This window comes from Pseudopodoces humilis, chromosome 2 (assembly GCF_049639895.1).
Source record: "Pseudopodoces humilis isolate 2021_Gansu_Grassland_sample_001 chromosome 2, ASM4963989v1, whole genome shotgun sequence".
Lineage (NCBI taxonomy): Eukaryota > Metazoa > Chordata > Aves > Passeriformes > Paridae > Pseudopodoces > Pseudopodoces humilis.
The window spans coordinates 39,024,831-39,046,145 of record NC_142201.1 but is presented as its reverse complement, the minus strand read 5'-3'; the positions used below and the strand labels follow the sequence as shown (position 1 = coordinate 39,046,145).

At 36.3% G+C, this 21,315-nt stretch overlaps 1 protein-coding gene across 9 annotated transcripts in view; it reads right to left on the bottom strand.

The window, feature by feature from the left end:
- Positions 1-8,448: 8,448 nt before the first annotated feature.
- The window catches only part of DOCK9 (dedicator of cytokinesis 9), a 110,382-nt gene continuing 97,515 nt past the window's right edge, over positions 8,449-21,315 (bottom strand). For all 9 annotated transcript variants that reach the window (XM_088051585.1, XM_088051588.1, XM_088051590.1 and 6 more), the window contains exons 45-53: positions 20,808-20,914; positions 17,715-17,837; positions 17,260-17,373; positions 15,620-15,766; positions 14,628-14,838; positions 13,723-13,913; positions 12,443-12,543; positions 12,098-12,236; positions 8,449-9,684 (exon numbers count right to left, since the gene is read on the bottom strand). In XM_088051585.1, coding sequence (XP_087907711.1) covers positions 9,562-9,684; positions 12,098-12,236; positions 12,443-12,543; positions 13,723-13,913; positions 14,628-14,838; positions 15,620-15,766; positions 17,260-17,373; positions 17,715-17,837; positions 20,808-20,914 — 1,256 coding nt within the window. In that variant the 3' untranslated portion in view covers positions 8,449-9,561. The remainder of the gene's footprint in view (positions 9,685-12,097; positions 12,237-12,442; positions 12,544-13,722; positions 13,914-14,627; positions 14,839-15,619; positions 15,767-17,259; positions 17,374-17,714; positions 17,838-20,807; positions 20,915-21,315) is intronic.

Below are 21,315 nucleotides of genomic sequence, written 5' to 3'. Positions count from 1 at the left end.
GAGGAGGGAGATCTGTCTTAATTTACATACAGTGATATAATTAGCTCAGGATAAAGTCAGGTTGATACGTATTAGTCTTAATTGAAAGGAATAAAAATAATTAAAATATACAAAATAAATGGATTAAGCAAATGGTGTTGAATGAGGTTGAATTGAAATGCTTTCTATCAAATATTTAACTGTTTGACAATTAACTCTGATGTAATATGACGTGTACTTGACTTGCAATTTGGTAGAAGGGGGAAAAAAAAGCCAAAATGAAAGACTTCCAAGCTCCAGGAGGACCACACCCCAATAAACAGCTTTTACAATTAAAGAAGACAACAAAGTATACTGCAAATTTTGTGACATGCTTATTAATTTAAATTAACTCAGTTTGCAGTACAGCCCCAGTCAGATATCTGGAATTTGAGCCAGAACAAGAACAGCTACAAGAACTTTCAGCCATTCCCAAGACATCATTCAATGGTTATATGGAGTTTGAACAGTTTAAAAATGACCAAAAATGACACAAGACACATCATGGGTGAAATTCAGTTAAGAAATTTCAGCTTCTAAGAACTTCAGCCCAGGATTTTGTTGCTTTTGAGAGGATGAGACAAAATACAATTTTCATGCTGCATGGACCAAATGACATACCTGTCTTGTAGAAGCTAAGTACTACCTAAAACTGAGATAAGTTTCTTGTTGCTACCTGAAAAGTGGAGGCAGAGAAAAGGAACAAGATTGAAGTTCTAGAACATTCATGCAAGACACTATTCTCTGAAAAAAGCATCCCATGAATGTCTTCATTTATAAATTTCAAATCACTTCAAACACTAGAAATTTTAGGATGTAGTTGCCTGGAAACTGCTTCACTAGAGCTTGTGGTACAGGTTTCTGCCGTGATTAATGCCAAGCTGAAATCTGGCTGTTGAACACAAGTCTTGTGGTAAGTACCAGTGTGCTGTCCCAAGTTAAAACCCAGTCAACAAGGAGACCATTTTCTAAAATTATCACGTTACAGACTGCAGTCCTCTTTTTTCAGAACATTGTTATAAAATAGCCATTAAACAGAACAGGTTAACAGTAACTAACATCAGCTTAAGACAGCTAATGATTTCAGGATTTCAAATTCTGGTTTTAGCACTTAGACCAAAGAGAGACCATTAGCTCTGAATCACAGGTTAACCATACCTGAAATAAAATTGTAATTAAACAACACTGCATCAGTATCTTTGGAATTCAGCACCTTTGATAGTGCTCAATGTAGTTGCTGACAGGGATTAAGAATCTGATTTGAATTTCTAATCTGAATTTCCCCTGCTTCAGTATCCAATTTCTATTATGTCTTCCTCAACCAAACTAAAAAAGCCTCGCAGCATTCTCTATTCACTTAGGAAAAAATGGTTTTGGGCTGTAAACTCCTCAAATTTCTACTTGGTAAGTTGAAGCACCGTCCTCCAGATCTCATATCACATATTCCTTGAGTATGGATTTTTGTAGCTCTTACATAAATTCTCCAGTACAACATTTTAAAACCTCAGCCCTGGTGTTGACCCAGTAACAGCGTGGTTTAACAGTGGTTTCACAGGTTCTGTAAGACAGGATAAAACCACCACAACGCATTCTGTTTACATCCACTTGCTGCAGTCGTTCTCTTTGCCACAGAATTACATTAGGAGTTTGTTTATGGGAAACTCTGATTCCTTAAATCCATTTCACTGGTGCTATTTACCAAGGCAAAATGTGTATGTTTAAAGTTCTTGTCCTGTTCCTAGAAGCAAGAGTTTGTAGTGATAACACACTAGCAATAGACAGTAGCATAGTGTTTAAGGGTATGGTGCAATTAAAACAGAAGAGACTGGCCTTTGTTTTCATGCAATAGGCACGGTTTTGTCACGTTTGTTCCTGGAATACCAGTGAAAACGTTGAATAGTACCACTATGACACCAATATGTTTGGGAAAGACTTGTAGAAAGGCTCCATCAGTGGTCTCTAAAAACATTTGCCAGGCTGCACTTCAACATTTGGACACATATCTGTTATAAAGGCCTGTCCATGTCACACTGCTCCAGGGAGCTGGAACAGAGACATTAAGAATGGTTTGAATGAAATATGAGTGAGAATTATTTATGTGAAATCATGAGCAGCAGCACAGTTGCAAGGAACAGCATGAAGTGATAAGTGATAACATGACTAACAGCAATTAAGCTAGTAAATGCTGAGGAATGTGCTCTTTACATCAAGACCAGGAGGCCTGAGCTCTGATAAGGCCATGGCAGGATGACTTGTCAGCAGAGCAGGATAGCAGGAAGATGGCAGTGGGGTTCCAGCACAGTGTGTGACCACTGCTTCTTACCCCAGCACGGAAAGGCCATAAAGTTACTGAAATGAGGAAACACACACAGGTAACAACCCTCTCTACGATTTATGGGTGATGAGGTAAGCAAGATTATGATGGAACATCACCTTGTACTAGCTGAAGGATACAAATACCTGGGTGGCTCTGGTGTTTTTATCTGGTATTTAACCCTGACAGGCAGCTCAGCCCCACAGGCACATGTTCATTCCCCTCCCAATGCGATAGGGGAGAGAACTGGAAGGGCAAAAGTGCGGTAACTTGTGGGGTTCAGATAAACATAACTTAGTAAATTTAAAAAAAAAACCAAAAAACCCCCACCAAATCACCATGATGACCCCCTTCAAACAAACAACAAACAAAAATAAAGCTAAAAAAGGCAAAAATAAATAAGCCCTAAATCAAGAAGTGTTGCCAAAAGCCCAACTGCTCATCAGTGACAGATGCCCAGGCAGTCCCCAAGCAACTGCTGCTCTAGCTGACCTTCCTCCCCTCCAGATTAATTCCCGAGCTCAACGACATATGGTATGGGATGTCCCTATGGCCATTTGGGATCAGCTGTTCCAGCTGTGTCCCCTCCTCCCAGCTCCTTGGGCACCCCCAGCCTGCTCCCTGGAGGGCTGAAAGGCAGAAGAGGCTTTGACTCTGTGCAAGCAGTGCTCAGCAACAGCTGAAACATCCCTGAGTTATCAACACTGTCCGGCAAAAATCCAAAACAATCCCATACCAGCTACTGTGAAGAAAATTAACTCCATGCCAGTCCAAATCAGCACAATGAAAGTTTTCCACTGCCAAGGAAGAACCCCAGACACATGGCACTTACTCAAGGGTCACCACTCCTTTTCTCTCATGGGAGGCTGGAGTGGCTGCTTTGACATGGGCTTCTTGATGCTTGTGAACACATGGGTGTGAAAATAGAGCTGGGTGAAATCTCTCAGATTCAACATAAGTGACTGAAATTGGTTGTGTTTAAAATAAAGGCCAACTTCCTTTTCTTTCTGGCCTTGAGTTGAATTTTGTCACATTAATTTCATCCTGCATCTTTTTTGATAAGCAATTTTTACTACTAGCTGTGAGTCATTTTCCTCTGCAGATGTGCAAGGCAAGTTAATCCTCCAGTTCTGAGCCCACATTTTCACAACACAACTCTTCACCAACACATTGATGCCTCGTGCTTTACCAGCTGGTGCATTCCTTCATTTCTGTATCAGTTCCTGCATTTTGAAATTATCAGTATCACCAAAACAGATAACAAACAATTTTAGCGTAGGGTGTCACTTCCCCTATTTTATCTCTCAACTAAATAAGTAAAAAAGAAGAAAATAAAAATCACAGTCACATAATTTGTCTAGGCACATTAAAATTTTTTTTTTTCAAAGCTTTATTACTGTGTATGCATTTTTATAGTCTCCTAGCACACTGTAATCAGGAAATATTCAGCTGTTTCAAATTATGGATGCAGAACAAGATCCGACACTGCTGACAATGAGAGAAAAAAGCTTTAAGCAACCTGAAAAAAAATCCCCCTTCAACAGGCTGTTGTTGACAAAGAGATTTTCTGTCACAGGCCTTTTAAAAGTCTAAATAGTTATGTTGACAATTCTTCCATCTCACAATGCCAATTATAAAAGGCTTTAGTCCCCTTAGTGCCTTGTTATTGATTACTATGGGTAACGTGGCTACTAAAGCTTCACTAAATGAAACACAGCTCTGGGCTTGTCCCTCCCCAAGCAATATTCATGGAGTTCTGAGGGTAATGGAATGAACAATGAATTGAACAGTTTTGCTGAACTAAGGTCCTTTTCTTACAGTTACCTGTATATCCTTGGGAACTTCTTATCTCTTCCTTTTACAGTCCAGGCCACTGAAAAAACCCAGGTTAGTTACCAGTTCTATCAGAAGTTTCACTTCTGTCTTGGTGCTAATAACATTGACTGGAGCAAAATGATGCAGTCACCTTCTTTTCAGACTTCTTCCATGCTTCAGAATCCGTGTTTTTTTCAAACATTAAATGCTAACTCAAATTTACTTATTCAGTGGCTACCAGCATTTTCTTGTATTAAGTCTGATAAATATATTAGTATTGTAGACATCTGCTTTCTCTCATACAATTGGAAAAAAATCTGATGTGTTACTTCAATTAATTTGAAAATTGTATTTGTATAAAGCAGCTTAAATCTTATACCAATTCTTAAAATATTTAATTGAAAAAAAACTAATTTAAAAGAACTTTTATTCTGGGAGATGAGTGTATTTTGAAGACCTCAGCTGCAGTTCTGCCAATTATGTTCACAATTTTCATTGTATCCGGTGTTAATGAATCTTACAGGACAGGGAGAGGCATACAAAAAAAAAAAAAAGATGTTCTAAGGATTCACAGTGAAAGGTCACTTACCTAAATCCCTTCAGCCTCCTCTTTTGGTCTTTCCAGCTAATCTTTTATAGCATAATCCAAACAGCAAAACAGAACCATGCAGCTAGAAAAACTCTCAGTGCTTTTTCCATCATTTAGAACATGTAGCAGTTAAACAGGGTACTCCCAAGGTATTTTACTAATATCAATCACACCTTGTTTTTGCAGGAAAAAAAATAACTTGCAAGTTTTTCATTGAGAGAAGAAATTACAAAACTCCTTAATCAGAAAATGCCAGACAAACACCTCTAATATCTACTACAGTTAACTTGAAAGGGATATACTGCCTAGGCTCTAGTTATAATTTAAATTCAGTATTTGTGTTGAGACCAAAAGATATTTAGAGTCTAAAAGCTTCTAAATAACTCATTGTATATTCACCATAATACTAAAGAAAGGGAAAAACCACCATCAAAATATTTTGAAGATGTTAAAATGGTCATTTCCACAAATACTATAAAAACAATTGAATTTTGTCATTATCTGCCAACACTTTTTTTTCTTCCCCAGGAAGCTCCAGGACTCGTAGTCTTAACACAATTAAATACAGAATTTTTTCTGTTCATGAAAAACCACAGAACAGCAGTCTTCACAAATTTTAACAGCTAACTTTCATGACAGACAGTGACTCAGATGTCTCCTATGTACTGAAGTCTTCTCATGAAGAAATCAAAGATAATAGAAATTAGAAAATAAGAAAAAACGTTGCCTGATTTACTAGACTAGGTGTTTTCATTAAGAGCCAGGTCCGTCTAAATACACTGCTTTATTTGAAATAATTCTATTTACCTAAATACTATTTAAAACAATATTTATAACAGTTTTGTTAAGTTTAATTTACTGCTTACCATGTCCATCCTCAGACCCAACTGCAAAGACCCCCATGACCTCTTCCAAGTTGCTGTCATGTATGTGGCAACAGTAAAACAGAGCACACTCAGCACCATGAAAACAGATTTTTGAAGTGTATGAATCGGAAAGGTCCAGTTTCACTTGTCCCTACGCCTCTTCATCTTTACTGTCCTTAAGCCCAACCTGCCCCCTCACTCCTTGTTCCTTGGCTTCCTTCTTCCCTGTGGAGCACGACCGACTGTGTCAGCACAGACCGATGCAGTCCAGTGGAGGGGTCTCTGCTTTAGCCAGCGTCTGTTTCTATGGCCTCACATCCACACACCCTCTCTTCCCCTCAGCATTCCTAAGCAGTGCTTCATAGCCAAATGTCAGCCCTGGCAGAGCGCTAAGCTGTGTTTCTGCCATAGCTAGGGCATCCTTTTTTATCAAATATTTGATCTCCAAGATCCTGCACTTGTTCTGTGGTGAAGTCCCGGAGTGTCAGAGGCGACAATCCTTGTCACCTGCCCATATTCTCCCACATTTTCTGCTGCCCACAACCATACTGCCTCAGGATATAACCCTGTGTGATAATCTTTAACTAACCTTAGGAAAAGCTGGAAAAAAAATACTTGAAACATGCCAGTAGGAATATTTTAGTTACCAAAGGGTATTGAAGATGCTGAAGAGTTATACTAAAAAGGGAGAAAACATCTACCCTGTAGGAAAAGAAGGGGAAGGTGACACTCTTTGTTTTGTCCACCAAGTGGTTCCTGGAAAAGGGAAAATGTCTCATTGTTCAATGTCTTCAAGTGATGGTTCCCAAAGGGCAGGGAAGGTAACAATGCAGGGCCCAAATACCAGATTAGGCTCAAGGCCAACTCTTTTATCATAGTTCTCCCAGGCAAAACACAACCAAATGACACACTGCAAATTCAGCCTTTAAAAAGCTCTAAAATTTGATGTACAGCAAAATGAATAGGGAGCATGACTGATTAGATAAACTAATACTGTTGATTTACTGAACAAGTAAATCAACACTGTGACCAACAAGTGACAAACAGATAATACTTATCAGTTCCTTCTATAACACACTGTGGTCAAATCTGTTATCTCAAACCCTTTAAGCCTGACAGTGGGTGCCAAAACAGGACTGTTGTGGTTCAACTTCACCCAGCTGCTCCCTCAATCCTCTGCAGCAGGATAGGGGACACAATGAGAAGGGTAAAAGTGAGAACATTTGTGGGTCCAGATAAAGACAGTTTCATAGGTAAAAAAGCCAAAACAAAACCAAGAAAAAGCAATTATGCAAAATCCCCTCAACTGGCTTGGCAGCAGCTGATCAGTGCCCAGCTAGTCCCTGAGCAAGTGCTGGCAAACTGTCTGCAGCTTTTATTGCTGTGCATGACACTTATATGGTACAGGACATCCCTGTGGCCAGCTGTCCTGGCTGTGTCCCCTCCTCCCAGCTCCTTGGGCACCCCCCAGCCTGCTCCCTGGAGGGCTGAAAGGCAGAAAAGGCCTTGACTGTACAAGCACTGCTCAGCAACAGCTGAAACACCCTTGAGCTATCAACACTGCAGCACAAATCCAAAACACAGCCCCATACCAGCTACTGTGAAGAAAATTAACACTACTCAAAAAGCTGCAGAGAGCCCAAGTCATTATAAATAAATTAACCCACACTGGATACTTAATTTATGTGTTACAGAAGTAACAATAGAGAAGGGAAGCTGGTACAGAAGGAATTATTCAGGAGGGAAACGCCCACATTTATGACCTTAATACATATAAAACTAAAACAGTAGAGGGTGTGTTCCCTCATATAAACACATCACAAGAGATGAAGTCTATAGACACATTGCTTATGTATTAATCATTAATAATTTAAGCCCATGTAAACCTACAGAAATGCCAACTAAGTTGTCTGTTTTTCATAGGCCAAGGTTCAGCTAAACAGTTACACATATATTTAGATGTGTGTATATATATATATACATACACAGATACATATTCAATTCTGAATACATACTACATTTATAGGTTAGTTATCAGACATGTCTTCATCCAATTGAGGTCTCAGTGCAAAAGAGAAACTGTCAGTTCTGTTTCCAAGGCAAAGTGGAAAAAGGAAGAAAAAATGAGGCAATTAAAAGAAGCCATCGTGATATACACAATATCTCTTAACACATGGATACAGAAGTCTTCCCAAATGGCAAAACAGTTTCAAAGGATATATTCTCCCAAGAATGAAATACCTTTCAGGTAGGCGTTCCTGCACCCATTTCCACAGATGAACAAAAGTGTGAAGAATTTAGGGCAGAGGAAAAGAAAAGGGTCTCCACTTCTTAGATCATTATAAGTTCACTGTCTAGAAGTGTATGATTGTTTTCCTCTTTGAGGAAAAGTATTTTAAACAACCTGAAATTTTGTTTCAGAAACATAGAGAAAGCAGAGTATATTCAGCATTTCACTGCCAGGATGAGCTGCTTTAGAAAAAACCTTTGATGAGTAATGGCAATATATGTGTTTCATGCCATGCTACAGAAAAACGACAGTAAACCTTATGTCATAAGGAAAAGAAAATTTCTACTGCCATGTGATGAAAAGTTTTGAAGACTGTTCTGGTGAATAACAAACAACCTGTATTTCCTGTAACATGGTACTGGAGTCAAATGTGAGGGACTCAAAACTGATGTCTTAACTAATAATCTAATCCTCTTTCTTGACAAGGAATGTGAAATGAGACCTACGGGTGTCTGCATCTCATATGCAGGATGCAAAAAGACATTTTCTTAAAATCAAGCTTTCATTTTTCCCAAATGTCAGGGATGAATCTGAAACAAAAAAACTCAGCACACAGTGAGAAAAGTAACTACCTTTTTCCTTTTAATATAGATGTAGTACAGAATGTTTAATTACAGCAGGACAGTGCTTCCAGTTAAATAAAATTAAAAACCTTTATTTTCCCCAAATATAAAATTACTAAATTAATGTCTTAAAAGAATAAGAATATGGAAAAAGCTTTAAATTATACCACCATTTACCACAGGAACCATGATTACCAATTACATACTCCATTGCTTTGGCAAAAAAGGTTTTTCTTTTAATAACTGCATATAAACCTAACATAGCAAAGACTGTATACATCTTTATATTGCACTTATTTATATACAGGGATAAATGAACTGTAAAGTCTGCATATACTTGGAATGAGCAAATTTTCAAAATAAACTGAAAGCAGAATGGTAAAAGCTGGTATGAATATTAAAAAAATGCTTAGAAATGTAATACATTTATGTACAGACTGTATGGACTGTATTAACAAACAATATGTACATAACAATTTACTACTATTGATATTTTAGTATAACTCAGTGTTCATTAATGCAGACCTTTGGTTGTATTTAGTTGTTTAGTAAGATCTAAGCTCGTATACCTCCAAAATGCAACAAGGTATAAAATAAAGCACAACAATTTGCCAAATGGTACAAAAACTACTATTGTCAGTTCCATTAAACCCCAAAAACTAGTGTCTCTGTCTAGCCCCAAAATAGTTCTTGTACTTGGAATCTCTATGTGCCATACACAAAAAGAACACCTGAATGTTACATATCTGCAAAATTACATCCCACAACACTTTTTTTGTAATGTGCAATTCATTTTAATAATACTTTCTAATGAAAAACAGAAGCTAACTTCAACTTCATAATTTTCCAACACGCACTTCTGCAATGACATTGTGAACACTTTTAAATTTTACCAGCAAGATTAAAAAATATATATATGTGTGCCTCCCTTATTCTAAAAGACTATTACCAGTAACTGCTATTTGCTAAGTGTGCTCAGACATTCGTATGAACTACGCAGCTTGCATGTGCCCAACATTTAGCTTCAAGGTCAACCTGAGTTTGCACACAATGAAGCAAATCCACAAACTTTAAAAGAAACAAACATACTTTCCTTTACAAAACAATCATGCAACTGAAGAAGAACTGGGCATCCCATGAACTGTTGTGCTTGTCGGAGTTCCACTGATGGCGTTGAAAATGTGTAGTGAGTTGGGCATGACACTGGCCTTTTCTTCCACTGGAGTAATCTTAAAATGAAAGACACACATTTACCAAAACATTACAAAATGGCACAGGCATGTCTAAAACAGATAACTAATTTCTTGATGTGCTGCTTATTGACTCAGCCTCTCAGCACTTTTTCAACTGCACAAAACTTTTTGGAAATGGCTACTCTTTGCAGCCATCTTTTCATACACTTAGGAGAAGTTACTTCTCCAGTATCAGTTCTCCTAACTCAGATATTACACTGTCCTCTGGAGAGGATGCTTGGACAGTTTCTATCATTCCTCCTGTTAACTTTCAAAAGGAGTTTCATAGTGACAAGCTCACTTTTTGCCCTTTTTTGGTTTTCCTTTTTTTGACTTAGAGGTATGATTTGAGCATTTCTTACAAAAAGCTATCAAAGCACCAAAATATTTAATTCTTAACAGCTATAAACAAATTGATGCTAAAATTAGAAATACCATAAAAGGGAATTATATAAAGATTAGACAAACTAATAGTAAAGAAGTAGAGAAAACTAATTACCATCCCATCTGATCATATTGGCAAGCAGCAGAGGAGAAAAAAAAAATCTGTTAAGATTCTTTTATGCATTTTTATAACAAAGTTTTTGCAGTTGTTAAGACCTTGAAGATATAACAGCTAATAGTTTTTTCAGTGATGCAAAGCTCTTTCTCCCAAAACAGCAATAGGCAGATTCATAAAGGAGATATTTTCAAAGATTTAAGTGAAGACCTTCATGTTTCTAAGCATTCAGGGGAATTATCAGTCTAATTGAAAAAGAAAACAACTACAGCAAAACTACCAACAACATTGCATGTTTTAATTACGTACAACTAATTACATTTGTATAAGAACACAGTGGTAGGCTAATAGTACATGTTACTGCAGCCAGTGCTGTACTTCCATATTCTGTTCACAGTACCTTATGGATATCAGTTGTTTGTCTAAATGTAAACCAAGAGAAGAAGGGGTAATGTGATTTACTCCTGATGTTTCAGAACATGCTTTTTCTTATCATTAATCTTTGGAAACTCACATACTTGAGCATTTTTTAAATATCTACATCTTGTATTGAGTTCAAAGTACTTTTTCTTGTGTACAAATTTTCATTATATTCTTTTACTTTTTCCTGTGCCAGGGGAATGCTAATCTTGCATTTATCATTCAATTCTTTGACCAAAACACTTGCCTCTCCTTTCCAAAGGGGTATTCTGTATCACTGTCAAATTCTCTCATGTACTTTGTTCATCTCAATCAGCTTTCCAATCACTTATCCTCCATTCCAAACCCTCCTCTGCTTATCAATAAATCACACTGAAATATAGTCAAACTGTCCCACTTCTCTTAGCTAAGCAAACTCTTTTTCTGTTCCACAAATCTTTCAAAACTGTTTTCTTCTACTACTGTTTTTTATTAAAAAAACACATCCAACCAGATAATTCTGGAAAAATAGTATCACTTCCTATAAACTTTGGTTCACAATGTTCTCTATTGATCATAGTAAAAAAGAGTTAGTTGTGTCATAAGCTCTTCTCTGTGACAGGATATCAAAACAGGGAAAGGAAAATAAAGTCAATATGCTTCAAAATAATTACATTATATCACAGAGCTACTCAGAACACAGAACACAGTACCTGAGAAACCACATTGGGAAATAATGGAAAGCAAGAAAGCATGGGAAATTAATTTTGGACAAGTGGAACATTTTTGAATAGAAAAAAGTTGCCATAAAAGTTTTGGGTACCACCTAAGCAAAGGCAGAATTAAGGCAAATCTCTCTAAAGAATTATAAACCATTCAGTGGTTCTGGAAGAAGGTTATAAAATTAACTGTGGATGAAAGAAAAGGGGGCTGAAGTGACGAATATGATGAATACAAAGATCAAGAAGGTAGGGAACGAGCACTGAACTTCAGCTCTTCCTGTCCTCCTAGAAATAGTATCTTTGCCTTTGAATGTCATGAGACATTTCTAGCATGGAACCCAGGCGCAAAGGTTGAGTGGAACATCTCAATCCACAGAAGTTTTTGTTTTCCTTCCCCCATATTTCTAGCCTGTTAGTGTTGGACTTCCCTCAAGAAAATGTATTGGAATACCTCTTGAAAGACATTTAACTCTTTGTTGCAACAGCAATTATTTATACCTCCAAAATCAAACAAGAAAGGGCTACGCTTGTAGATCATATATATTGATTTCATTACATTTGTTTTATCTTTATTGTAGTCCTCCTTGCCTACAAAAAACCAGGCTGGTGCCAAGGAAATACACAAGCTAAAAAAATGAAGGTCCACAATTTCATGACAGGCTTATAGTCTATAGAAAGAGAAAAGATAAACAATCCTTTTGTGTAAAGCATTACATACATCTCCCACATTCTTTTCACATTATAGTTACGTTCTGAATGATAGTATGTATAACTTAATTTCAGCACATACTTGTTCATGCATTATTTCAGAAAGCTCTTTTGCCATTTCTCTGTAGTTTGCTTTCATTTCTTCTTGATATTCCAACTGATCTTCCTTTATCAGTCGTTCATTTACACCCAGAGCATGCCCACAGGCTTCAACAAATTGCCTGAGTTAGAGAAAATAAGGAAGTTCTCAAATAGAAATTCAAAAGATTGATTTTAAATGTCAGCTTAAAGTATGTTTTTAATGAATCAGAACACTTTAGAAGTTGGAAGTTTCAAAAATAATTTTTATGAGTCTTGGAAAAAAAGGTCCATTTTTTTCCTTCCCTCTCCCCCATCCCCAAGAAATCCCAAACCTTCCATGCCATACCTAAAAACTTCCTTTAGGAGCTTTACTTTATTGTCTGGATATCTTTTGGTGTTAGTGTCATCTAAGAAAGCTCTTGCATATGCTAGTGGACCAGCATTAACCTAAAAAGAACAAGAATTAAAAACCAGTCAGAGATCTGACATCCTGTCTTAGCAATAACAGGTGCTACAGGTGTTGGATTTTTCTCATGAGAAGACATTGATTTCAAAAAAGCTGGACTTGGAAAACAAGAAAACTGCTAGAGTTGGACCATTAGAGCAGGAGAGGTCTTTCCAGTGCTATAAACCTGTCTTGGCACAAAGAAACCACTTCAATGATGTGGCAAAGTAACTGCAGATATTGCCAATTTGTCATCTCTGTTTATGAAATTAGGGTGGAAAAATTAACTAAACCTACTACTGTTTGGTCTGTGTATCTATTGAAAACAGCTTTCCAAACTGAGAATTCTGCAAAAACCTGCAGAAGTTTAATTGTGCTCTTACAGCAGCTACAGGAGAAGTGGTTTCAGTAACTTCTGACTCATTCTTATTATTTCTTCATATTATTAATACAAGTCTCTCCCTTCTCATCCCAAACACTATAGCTTGACCACTTACTGATTCTGGAATCTTGGTTTGTTTTTTTTCCCTTTTCTGGATCCTTTTCTGAATATGACAGCTGGTCATATCACATGACTGTGTTAACAGTTCGTTTCCAATCAGTTTAAAGTAATAGAGCAGCACTTTAGTCACTGCATTTTCTGAAGATCCTTTCCACATTGACTTGTACATCCTTTACCTGCTTCAGGTACCCTGTTTTAGTGAATCTTTATACATTCCAGTTCCTGCCTGCCTTAGGCAAAAAGGCATGCACAATGAGATTGTCTATGATTTTCTTCTTCCTACAAATTATCACTCACTCTTTACCTCCATAGGGTTCTTACAAAAGTATGCTAGACCTACTGTGGGCAGACCTACAGCTAGGCAAAATATGCTAATTTATCTTCAGGTTCATCTGTTATCTTCTAGCAGTTTCAGCTTTATGCCAAAATCTGGTGGGGATTGGAATGCAACATATTCCAGAGATGAATCTTAATTTTTTTTGTGTAACTGTCTCTGACCAGCTATTTATATGAAATACTTTTATTGCTTTTCCAGTTCAGGAAATAACTACAGACAGTGAGCATATTTCTAATTTAGGACACTCTTGAATGTACAGAATAGAAATTAATTATAAAATGCTATTTATATAATTTTTCAAGGACAGAAGCAAATGAAACAGCTGCATGGAAAAGGTCTTACCTGAACACTGACACTTCCTTGTAGCTTCAGCTGCAATTTGATCATATCTACTTCAGCTGAAGAGCAAAGCTGCCTAAGCTCTGCAACTTTTTTACTCATTTCATCAATTGCTACTTCAATTGGGTTTAAATCAGTGTGGTGCTGGTACATCACTGGAATGCGCTTTTTCACGTATGGGAAACAATGTATAGCTGTGGACAGAAACAAGTTTAACATTGTCAGGAAAAGATTTTTTAATAAGGTGTGCTTTGAGAGAACCTTATGCTAAAATCTCATTTTGATGTAATTAGCTGCCCAATTTAATAACTTATATAATTAGAAATACTACCAAAATACAAGGAAACAAGACCCTAAAATGCAAATATGCACAGCCTTACATGCATCTCAGCAAAGAAAGACCACTGTCATTACTGCTACTAACAACCACCAAAAAAATAAACCACTGAATTTATATGATAACTGTGAAAAGGACTGCTTGACATTCACAGATCTCGAAGAGCAAAATCAAAAATAGCAAAGCTGTATTTTCTATTTCTTCACAAGTACTGGCTATAGACACCTACCAAGTCACTTATTATGAAATCACTTTATTATTATAAAGTCACTTGTTTTCACAAGTGTATTAATACAGAAACTCATACTTCACAGAGACAAAACACAAGAAAAAGGAAAGCCAGACTCCAGATTCAGAATTCTGGAAGCTTAAGGAAAAAGAGATAATAATTTTGAGGATTCCCCACTGAAGAAATCAATTTGAAAAACTTAATTGTGGCCAAAAATATGAAAAGTATTTCAGCTGATAGCTATAAAGAACTTAGTAAGGTGAAATGAAAAAAAACCATATAGGACAAAATTAGACCATTTGAACTAATGCTTCCAGTCAAAGCATTCCATTCCATCAGTACCTGTCAAAATAGTCCGTCGCTTACACTGTTCTTCTACTCCTCCTTGCCTTTTGCCACCCTGAGTAAAAGGCATCTCAAACATAAAGCGACGAATGTTATGAGTCCTTTCAAAATCTGTTTTTCTTTCCTGCAGCTCCTTTTCTTCAAAGTATGGAATTACGTGTGTAACTTGAATATATGCATATTTTGAATCTAAATCCTTGGGATTTACCTTCAAAACAGGACCAAAAAAAAAAATAAAAATCAAAAAGCTACATTGTGAATAAAGTGGATCTAAAAGTAGTCACACAACTTTAGGAAACTGAATTCGTTCTCTTAACCTCTAAATTATTGAAAATATGGGAAATGTTCATGCTTTCACAGTTTTTAACTATTAGGAAGAAAGACAGCCAGATGCATTACAGCACATTGTGGATTTTTTGGTTTGTTTTGGTTTGGTTGGTTTTTGGGGTTTTTTTAACTGCTCATGATCATGAAACCCAGCCCTTTCATCAAGTCCTCCTCTACTTTTAAAGTTCCAATATTGAAATGCTCACCATTGCTGCACTTAAAGGCCAGAAAAAGCACAGGAATTTTTGAATAAAGGATTCAAAAGGATCCTTATCAAGGAACCAAAAGAGCCATGAAATTACACTAAGAGAAAATCACCATAAAGTCTAAGGCTGAGGTGTGGAAAAGGGAAGAGCTTCCAAAGGATGACTGTGCGTGAATTTGCGAGAAATATAGCTAAAGTTGGCACAGAATATGATCATAATCCAAATTTGTTCTAAGATACAATTACTGTTTTGAGAGGTAACGCTACAGAAATTAAGCTTTTTGGTTGTTCTAAAAGGCATACTTAGTAGGAGATAATATTCCTCTCATGCCTTTCCAACAGCAGTTTTTAGATGCAGATGTTTGTGCACCAAATGAGTAACAGTGATCCCACAGTATTTCAACTAAACTAGTGAAAACAATATATAAGAATGTTTTAGAAAGTATAAAGATCATACTTTGCCAGAATCCTGAATCATTTTGACATTTTCAGCTCCAAATTTGTCAGAGTAGAGTTTTTGGAGTCTTTGGGAAATTTCTGAAAGAGGTGTGAGTTTAGGCTCTTTATAGATATATTCCTTTCCATCTTCATCCTCAAAGAAACCCTGTAAAAAAGGAAGTAATCAAAATCTTGGGGAATAAAACATAGGGCAATGACTAAGACGGACATAATGTGTGTGGTTCAAAGGAAATACAAACATTTAACATTAGTATTCAAGCAAACATAAATAGACAGACATTAAAATCTAAGTAGAAAGGTCTCCTAAGAGAATTAAAAAAACAACAGAAAAATGTAATTCTCTACTACAACATGAGTGAAAGATAATGGAAACACAGAGTTTAAATTTTAAAAGTTTGTAGAAATTCTATGGTGTGCCAAGCCTTTGAGATAAGTTTCCATCACTTTTAAATAAAAGTGAACTTGCAGCACTGTTTCACTTGCCAAAACTGGTAGTCCTGCCCAATAGGACTATCTGATTCACAAGTGACTATTTTGGCAAAGGTTTGCATAAAAATAATCTGAAAATTTTCCTTAGGCAGTAATAAAATATTAATTCCATAAGATTAAATTTAATTATGCAAAGATCTTAATTTTATGATGTACAACTGGTATATACTTCTTTATTGTATTACACATGCCACTGTTTTTAAAACCACAACTAAGTGCACAATACATGGGAAGTGAAACAGTTCATTGGTTTAAAACAACAAGCCATGTTGAGTTCATGTTTGAAACCAGAAAATAAATATTTTTGTCATAAACGAAACAGACAAAATAGAGAAGCACAACATATCATGTATAAACACAGGCTAGATTGACAAAAATACCCACACCAAACTAAGGTGAAATGCAGTAGTTTGTACTGCATTGCTTGCTTTGTAAGCGATTACTGTAATTACCTCAACATCTGTTTCACTGTCTGTAAACTGGTATTGCTATAAAGTCATAAAAGACAACAGAATACATGTAAAATTATACTGCTATAAGAGTATTTTACAATTCTCCATGCTCAGCTGGACAATTAAGCAACTGGGCTATATGCATGTAGAGAGTGTACTACTCGATACTGCATGATGCCATAGGGATACAGAGGCATTCTAGACACGTACCAGAGGATGTGAAGCTGCCCAATACTCAGCCAGAACTTTGGTTGGAAGCATGCAATACTGATGCATAGAAAAGAGTGATCCGTTCTCTAAATGGAGCTTGATGTTATTTTTGGACTTGCAATGGCTATTAATGCATACCAATCTAAGAAGCAGCCTTGCAAACCACACCGTAGCACTACAGACATTAAGTCAATACATTGCTAAAAACTGATGTTACAGAAAACTTACCGCTGCCTTAAGGTAGTAAACAAAAGAAGAAAAAAGGAAAAAAGGCAAAAAATTTACTGAGGAAAATTATAAGAATTTTACTGGAATTGATAAAAGTTTTAAAAATAAATTACTGATGGTGTTTCTTTATTTCATACAGAACACGTTCCCTGTGCTTTTTATGTCACGGTATCAATACAGATGATGCAAGAGTAAACCTTGTAAAATAAATTCAGGTTTTTCTTACTGCATGGAGCAGACCAGTGAAAGTAACACTCACTTGTCCAAAGAAGGCTACCCTGAAATAAGTTCCCAGCAGCCTTTTGCCTGTATGCATAACTTCTGTAACTTTACTGTATGCTCGATGGAGGGTGTCATATAAGTGAGCCAGCCTCTGAAAGTAAAAGAAAACAATAATGAGGGAGAAGAACAAAGCAGAACTTTCCTATCTTAAAATAACAGATTATGTCCTTAAAGCCAGTAACAACTGAAAATCTTTTGCTGAATGTTAGTATTAGGTTTAGCACTTGTGTCAGGATGATGACATGTAAAACTAATTTTTAATTATTTATATTTAAAGAGAAAAATTTAACTATTTAAAATTAAAACAAGCATTTAAAAAATCAGTTACTATTTTAATACTCTTATTATGTGATGTCCAATGTGCCATGCAGTTAGACTTGAAAATTCAGGATTTTTTTTCTTGCTCAAATTTACTTTTGATGAATTAAGTACCTCAAAATCCCTCCGTTTTTCATAAATGGGAATTATAAGTTTATATATATCAGCAATGAGTTCATAGCGTTCTGCCTTCCAAAGTCCATCAGCACACTGCTCCAACAATTCCATCAGCACATCCTAGATTTGGAAATGTAAAACAATTCAGTATTCATCAAAAGCACAGCAAATAATTATACCAAAATTCTTCCCAGTGAAAAGGGAAATCTTGCCTCAAAACAGAATTATCTGCACTTAGTATTTTAAGTTTTGACTGTGGCAATTAAAAATTGCTAAAAGGAAACAAAACAAGACAGAAAGGTCTGAGTGTACAGACATTCTCCTTGTATTTACAAACAGCACGTTTCTTTTAGATATTCTTGAAACTTCTTTGGACCTTCTTGTATCATTCTTGCATTGCAGTGGTGAAGCCAGAAGCTGGAAAAAAACTCCTTTCATGCTTAGAAGCCACTCAATTGCACCTCCTTCTTCCCTTTGGTAGAGGACTAAACCAGCTTAAAGACATCACGAAGAAAATCAAGTTTTAACACTGCGAGCGAGCAAAGAGACTAAAAATGGTATCCCTATCCACATGTAGCAACAGACCTTAAAACATCTCCTCCTTTCCCCCAGTCATTATGGGGCTGTACAGACTCCCCAGTATCTCCATTCTCAGCAGCCAAGTGGTGACAAGTGACAGACCAGTGTCGCTGCTGGAGCACAAGGGCTGTCCACAAACACTGGTTTATGACACAAGTCTTAGTTCTGACACCAGAGGGCATCCAGATGTAGCAAAGAAGCAAAATTTTGTTTACAAAAGGAAAATAACATCAAGAGTACAAGCTTCATGTGGGATAGCTGATAGGAAGGAGGAAAAGAGCGCAACATTTCTGAGCCACGTGTCTCAATGTTTTTCTGTTCTCATGGGAAAAGTTATTTTCCTTATATGCAATCAGTTTCCCTTGACACCTGTGAGAACAGCCTCTTGCTCTTTGATGGTGCTCTTTTTGGAAAAGTCTGATTTTTCCACTAACCACTTTAGAAGCTGGACTTTTTCCTGTTTGTTGATACCTGTCTTGACTTTTGGGAGTCAGTGCTGGGCACAAGGTTAGAGATGGGGCTCTGATGATTTCCATTCAACATGGTAGACTGTACAGAGATTTCTTTTTTTTTTCTTTTTTTTTCCCTCTGGTGCAAGGCTTTGCACTTATCTTTGTACAGCCTTGAGAGGACACAAGTGTATCCTCTGCAAGGATGTGTTCCTGCAAGGCTCTTTCATTTACCCATCTGCCAGTCAGGATAATGCCTCTCAAGGAATGTCACAGGCAAACAACTGTTTTGATGAAATGCACATGGTAGCCTTGTTAAAAATGAAAATCCCAAACCAAATTTTGTTTTTTTCATCTGGCTAGCTTAGGTAACCCTGGCATTAGACAGAATTCTTTTAAAACGAGAACTAAACTAAGAATCCCAAAATTTCACTTTTTTTTTTTTTTTAATGAGAAACTATATAAAGTCTTCAGAAAAATTTCACTTAAATTAAGACGAGTTTTTATAAACTGGAGAGTATGAAAGAAATTTTGTCCCTTTTAGAAACATGAAGGGATTCTCTCTGATCCTTCAATACTTTGAAATGCTCCTTTGGAGATTTAATTCTAAAATAACTAGCAAAAAGGGGTATCTCAAGTTTTAAAGGAAGAAATTCCACATGGCTTGTTATTATGTATAGGAAGAATTCTCTTCAGAGCATTATTTTGCTAAGAAGTAGTAAAATACAGCTTGAGAGATCATTCTGGTTTTTGACTTCTGTACCAAATGGACCTAATTTTTTCTCAGACAATAGTTCTGCTTTCTTATGAACACACTGAGGTAACACTCCATTTATGAATATATTCCTATTCCTGAAAGAACTGAACTACCTGTTCTGAAGCATTTCTGAAAAGATTTTTAGTCTGCTAAAGCCAAACAGCTCTTCCCTGTTGCTAATCTTGTCATTATTACTAATATTCTCCCCTGTTATTACTTTTTTTGTGTTTCAGATAACTTTCAGAAGTTATGTGAAAAATAGCAAATTTTTTCAATATTTCATCAGTTGGAGTGCTACATGGTTAAGCTTAGAAAGGGTTTCATGCAGGGGAAAAAATGAAATTTGGCCTGGTTTCATCCTTCTGCAAGCTGTACAGGCTTATAATTTCACTCTTGGCTTATTTCCGTTCCACGGAAATACTGAGAGATGGAAATAAATTTGTGTAGGGTTCAATGACCCAGAAAAAGCAGTATATTCTTTTCGCAGGGAGTGACTAATGAGAAGAAGAATAAAGACATTCCAATTAAAAAAAAAAAAAAGCATAATAATTTAACTCTGACACATGGTCTGGCAGGAAAACAGTGACAGAAATTTTCAACAAAACTTTCCATCAACAGTAGTCACTAGAATTCCTGATCTCCTATAACTCAGAGCAGCTTGCATTTTGCTTTGAGTAACATGCTAAATTTCATGCTAGATCAGAAGAATCAATGACTTTAAAAAGACAGCACAAAAACTGCAAAAACGATTTGCACAGTCAAATAATATTGTCATACAACTTTGCCATACACTAATTAAAACACAGAAGAAAAGTATTTTTGTTGTACAATTATGCTTACAAACCAGGGGGTCTTCCAACATGACTGCTGCCAGAAGTGGTCTGTCCCTCTCTTCCACAATTACACCAGCAAATACATAGTGCAGACACAGCTTTTCATAATGCAAGATTATTCATAATATTTTCATATAGGCTGCTTACTAGTAAAATTTGCTGTAAAGCCAGCACAGGTGGATCAGCAAGGATGCAAGGAGGGAAACTTAAGCCAGAAAAAACACATGGACATGAGTCTGGTGTCAGTAAAATGATGTGCTAGCACTATATTTAAAATACATGTATATAGTAAATTCTCTAAATCTGGGACACCTCACAGAATTTTTTATTTCAGCTTAGGGTATGAATGGCAGATGAGAAAACAATTATTGTATCATTCATGTCAGTAATTCTCTAGACTAAAACATAAAATTTGCAAAAAATCCTCAGCCCTTCCATGTATGTACATTTTAACTTTTTTATATTTACTTACTTCATTGAAGTGAACATCTTGCATTCCAACATCCTCCATCATTGAAGCCTCTTCATCTATGTTTGGTGTGATTACCCTGAAAGCAGTACAACCTTGCCTAAACATCCCTGTCATTGAAAAAGAAATATAGGCAAATTTAATTTTCTCCAGCAGGATAACATTGGGCCATTTTGTGATTGTGGATAAAGTAGAAGCCATGTTTAAATATACCTACCACAAAATAAATAAATAGATCAGCTGCATGATTAAAATACAATGACATTATTGTGAATGTACAAATGGGTTTTAAAAGACTCAAAAATACTAATATCTGGACCTTTACATATCAAACTAAGTAGTGTCTAAATCTTCCTACTTTATCTTAAATTTGTGTCTAATCTACTCCACCCTACATGTAAGATACTCAAGGTAACTTTTGCAGTATTTAATTAAGCTGCCATGAAGTCATGCTGGAACTGCATACAGGGGCAGGACCTGGCATGCCATTTTTTCCAGTCTATTCTAATTC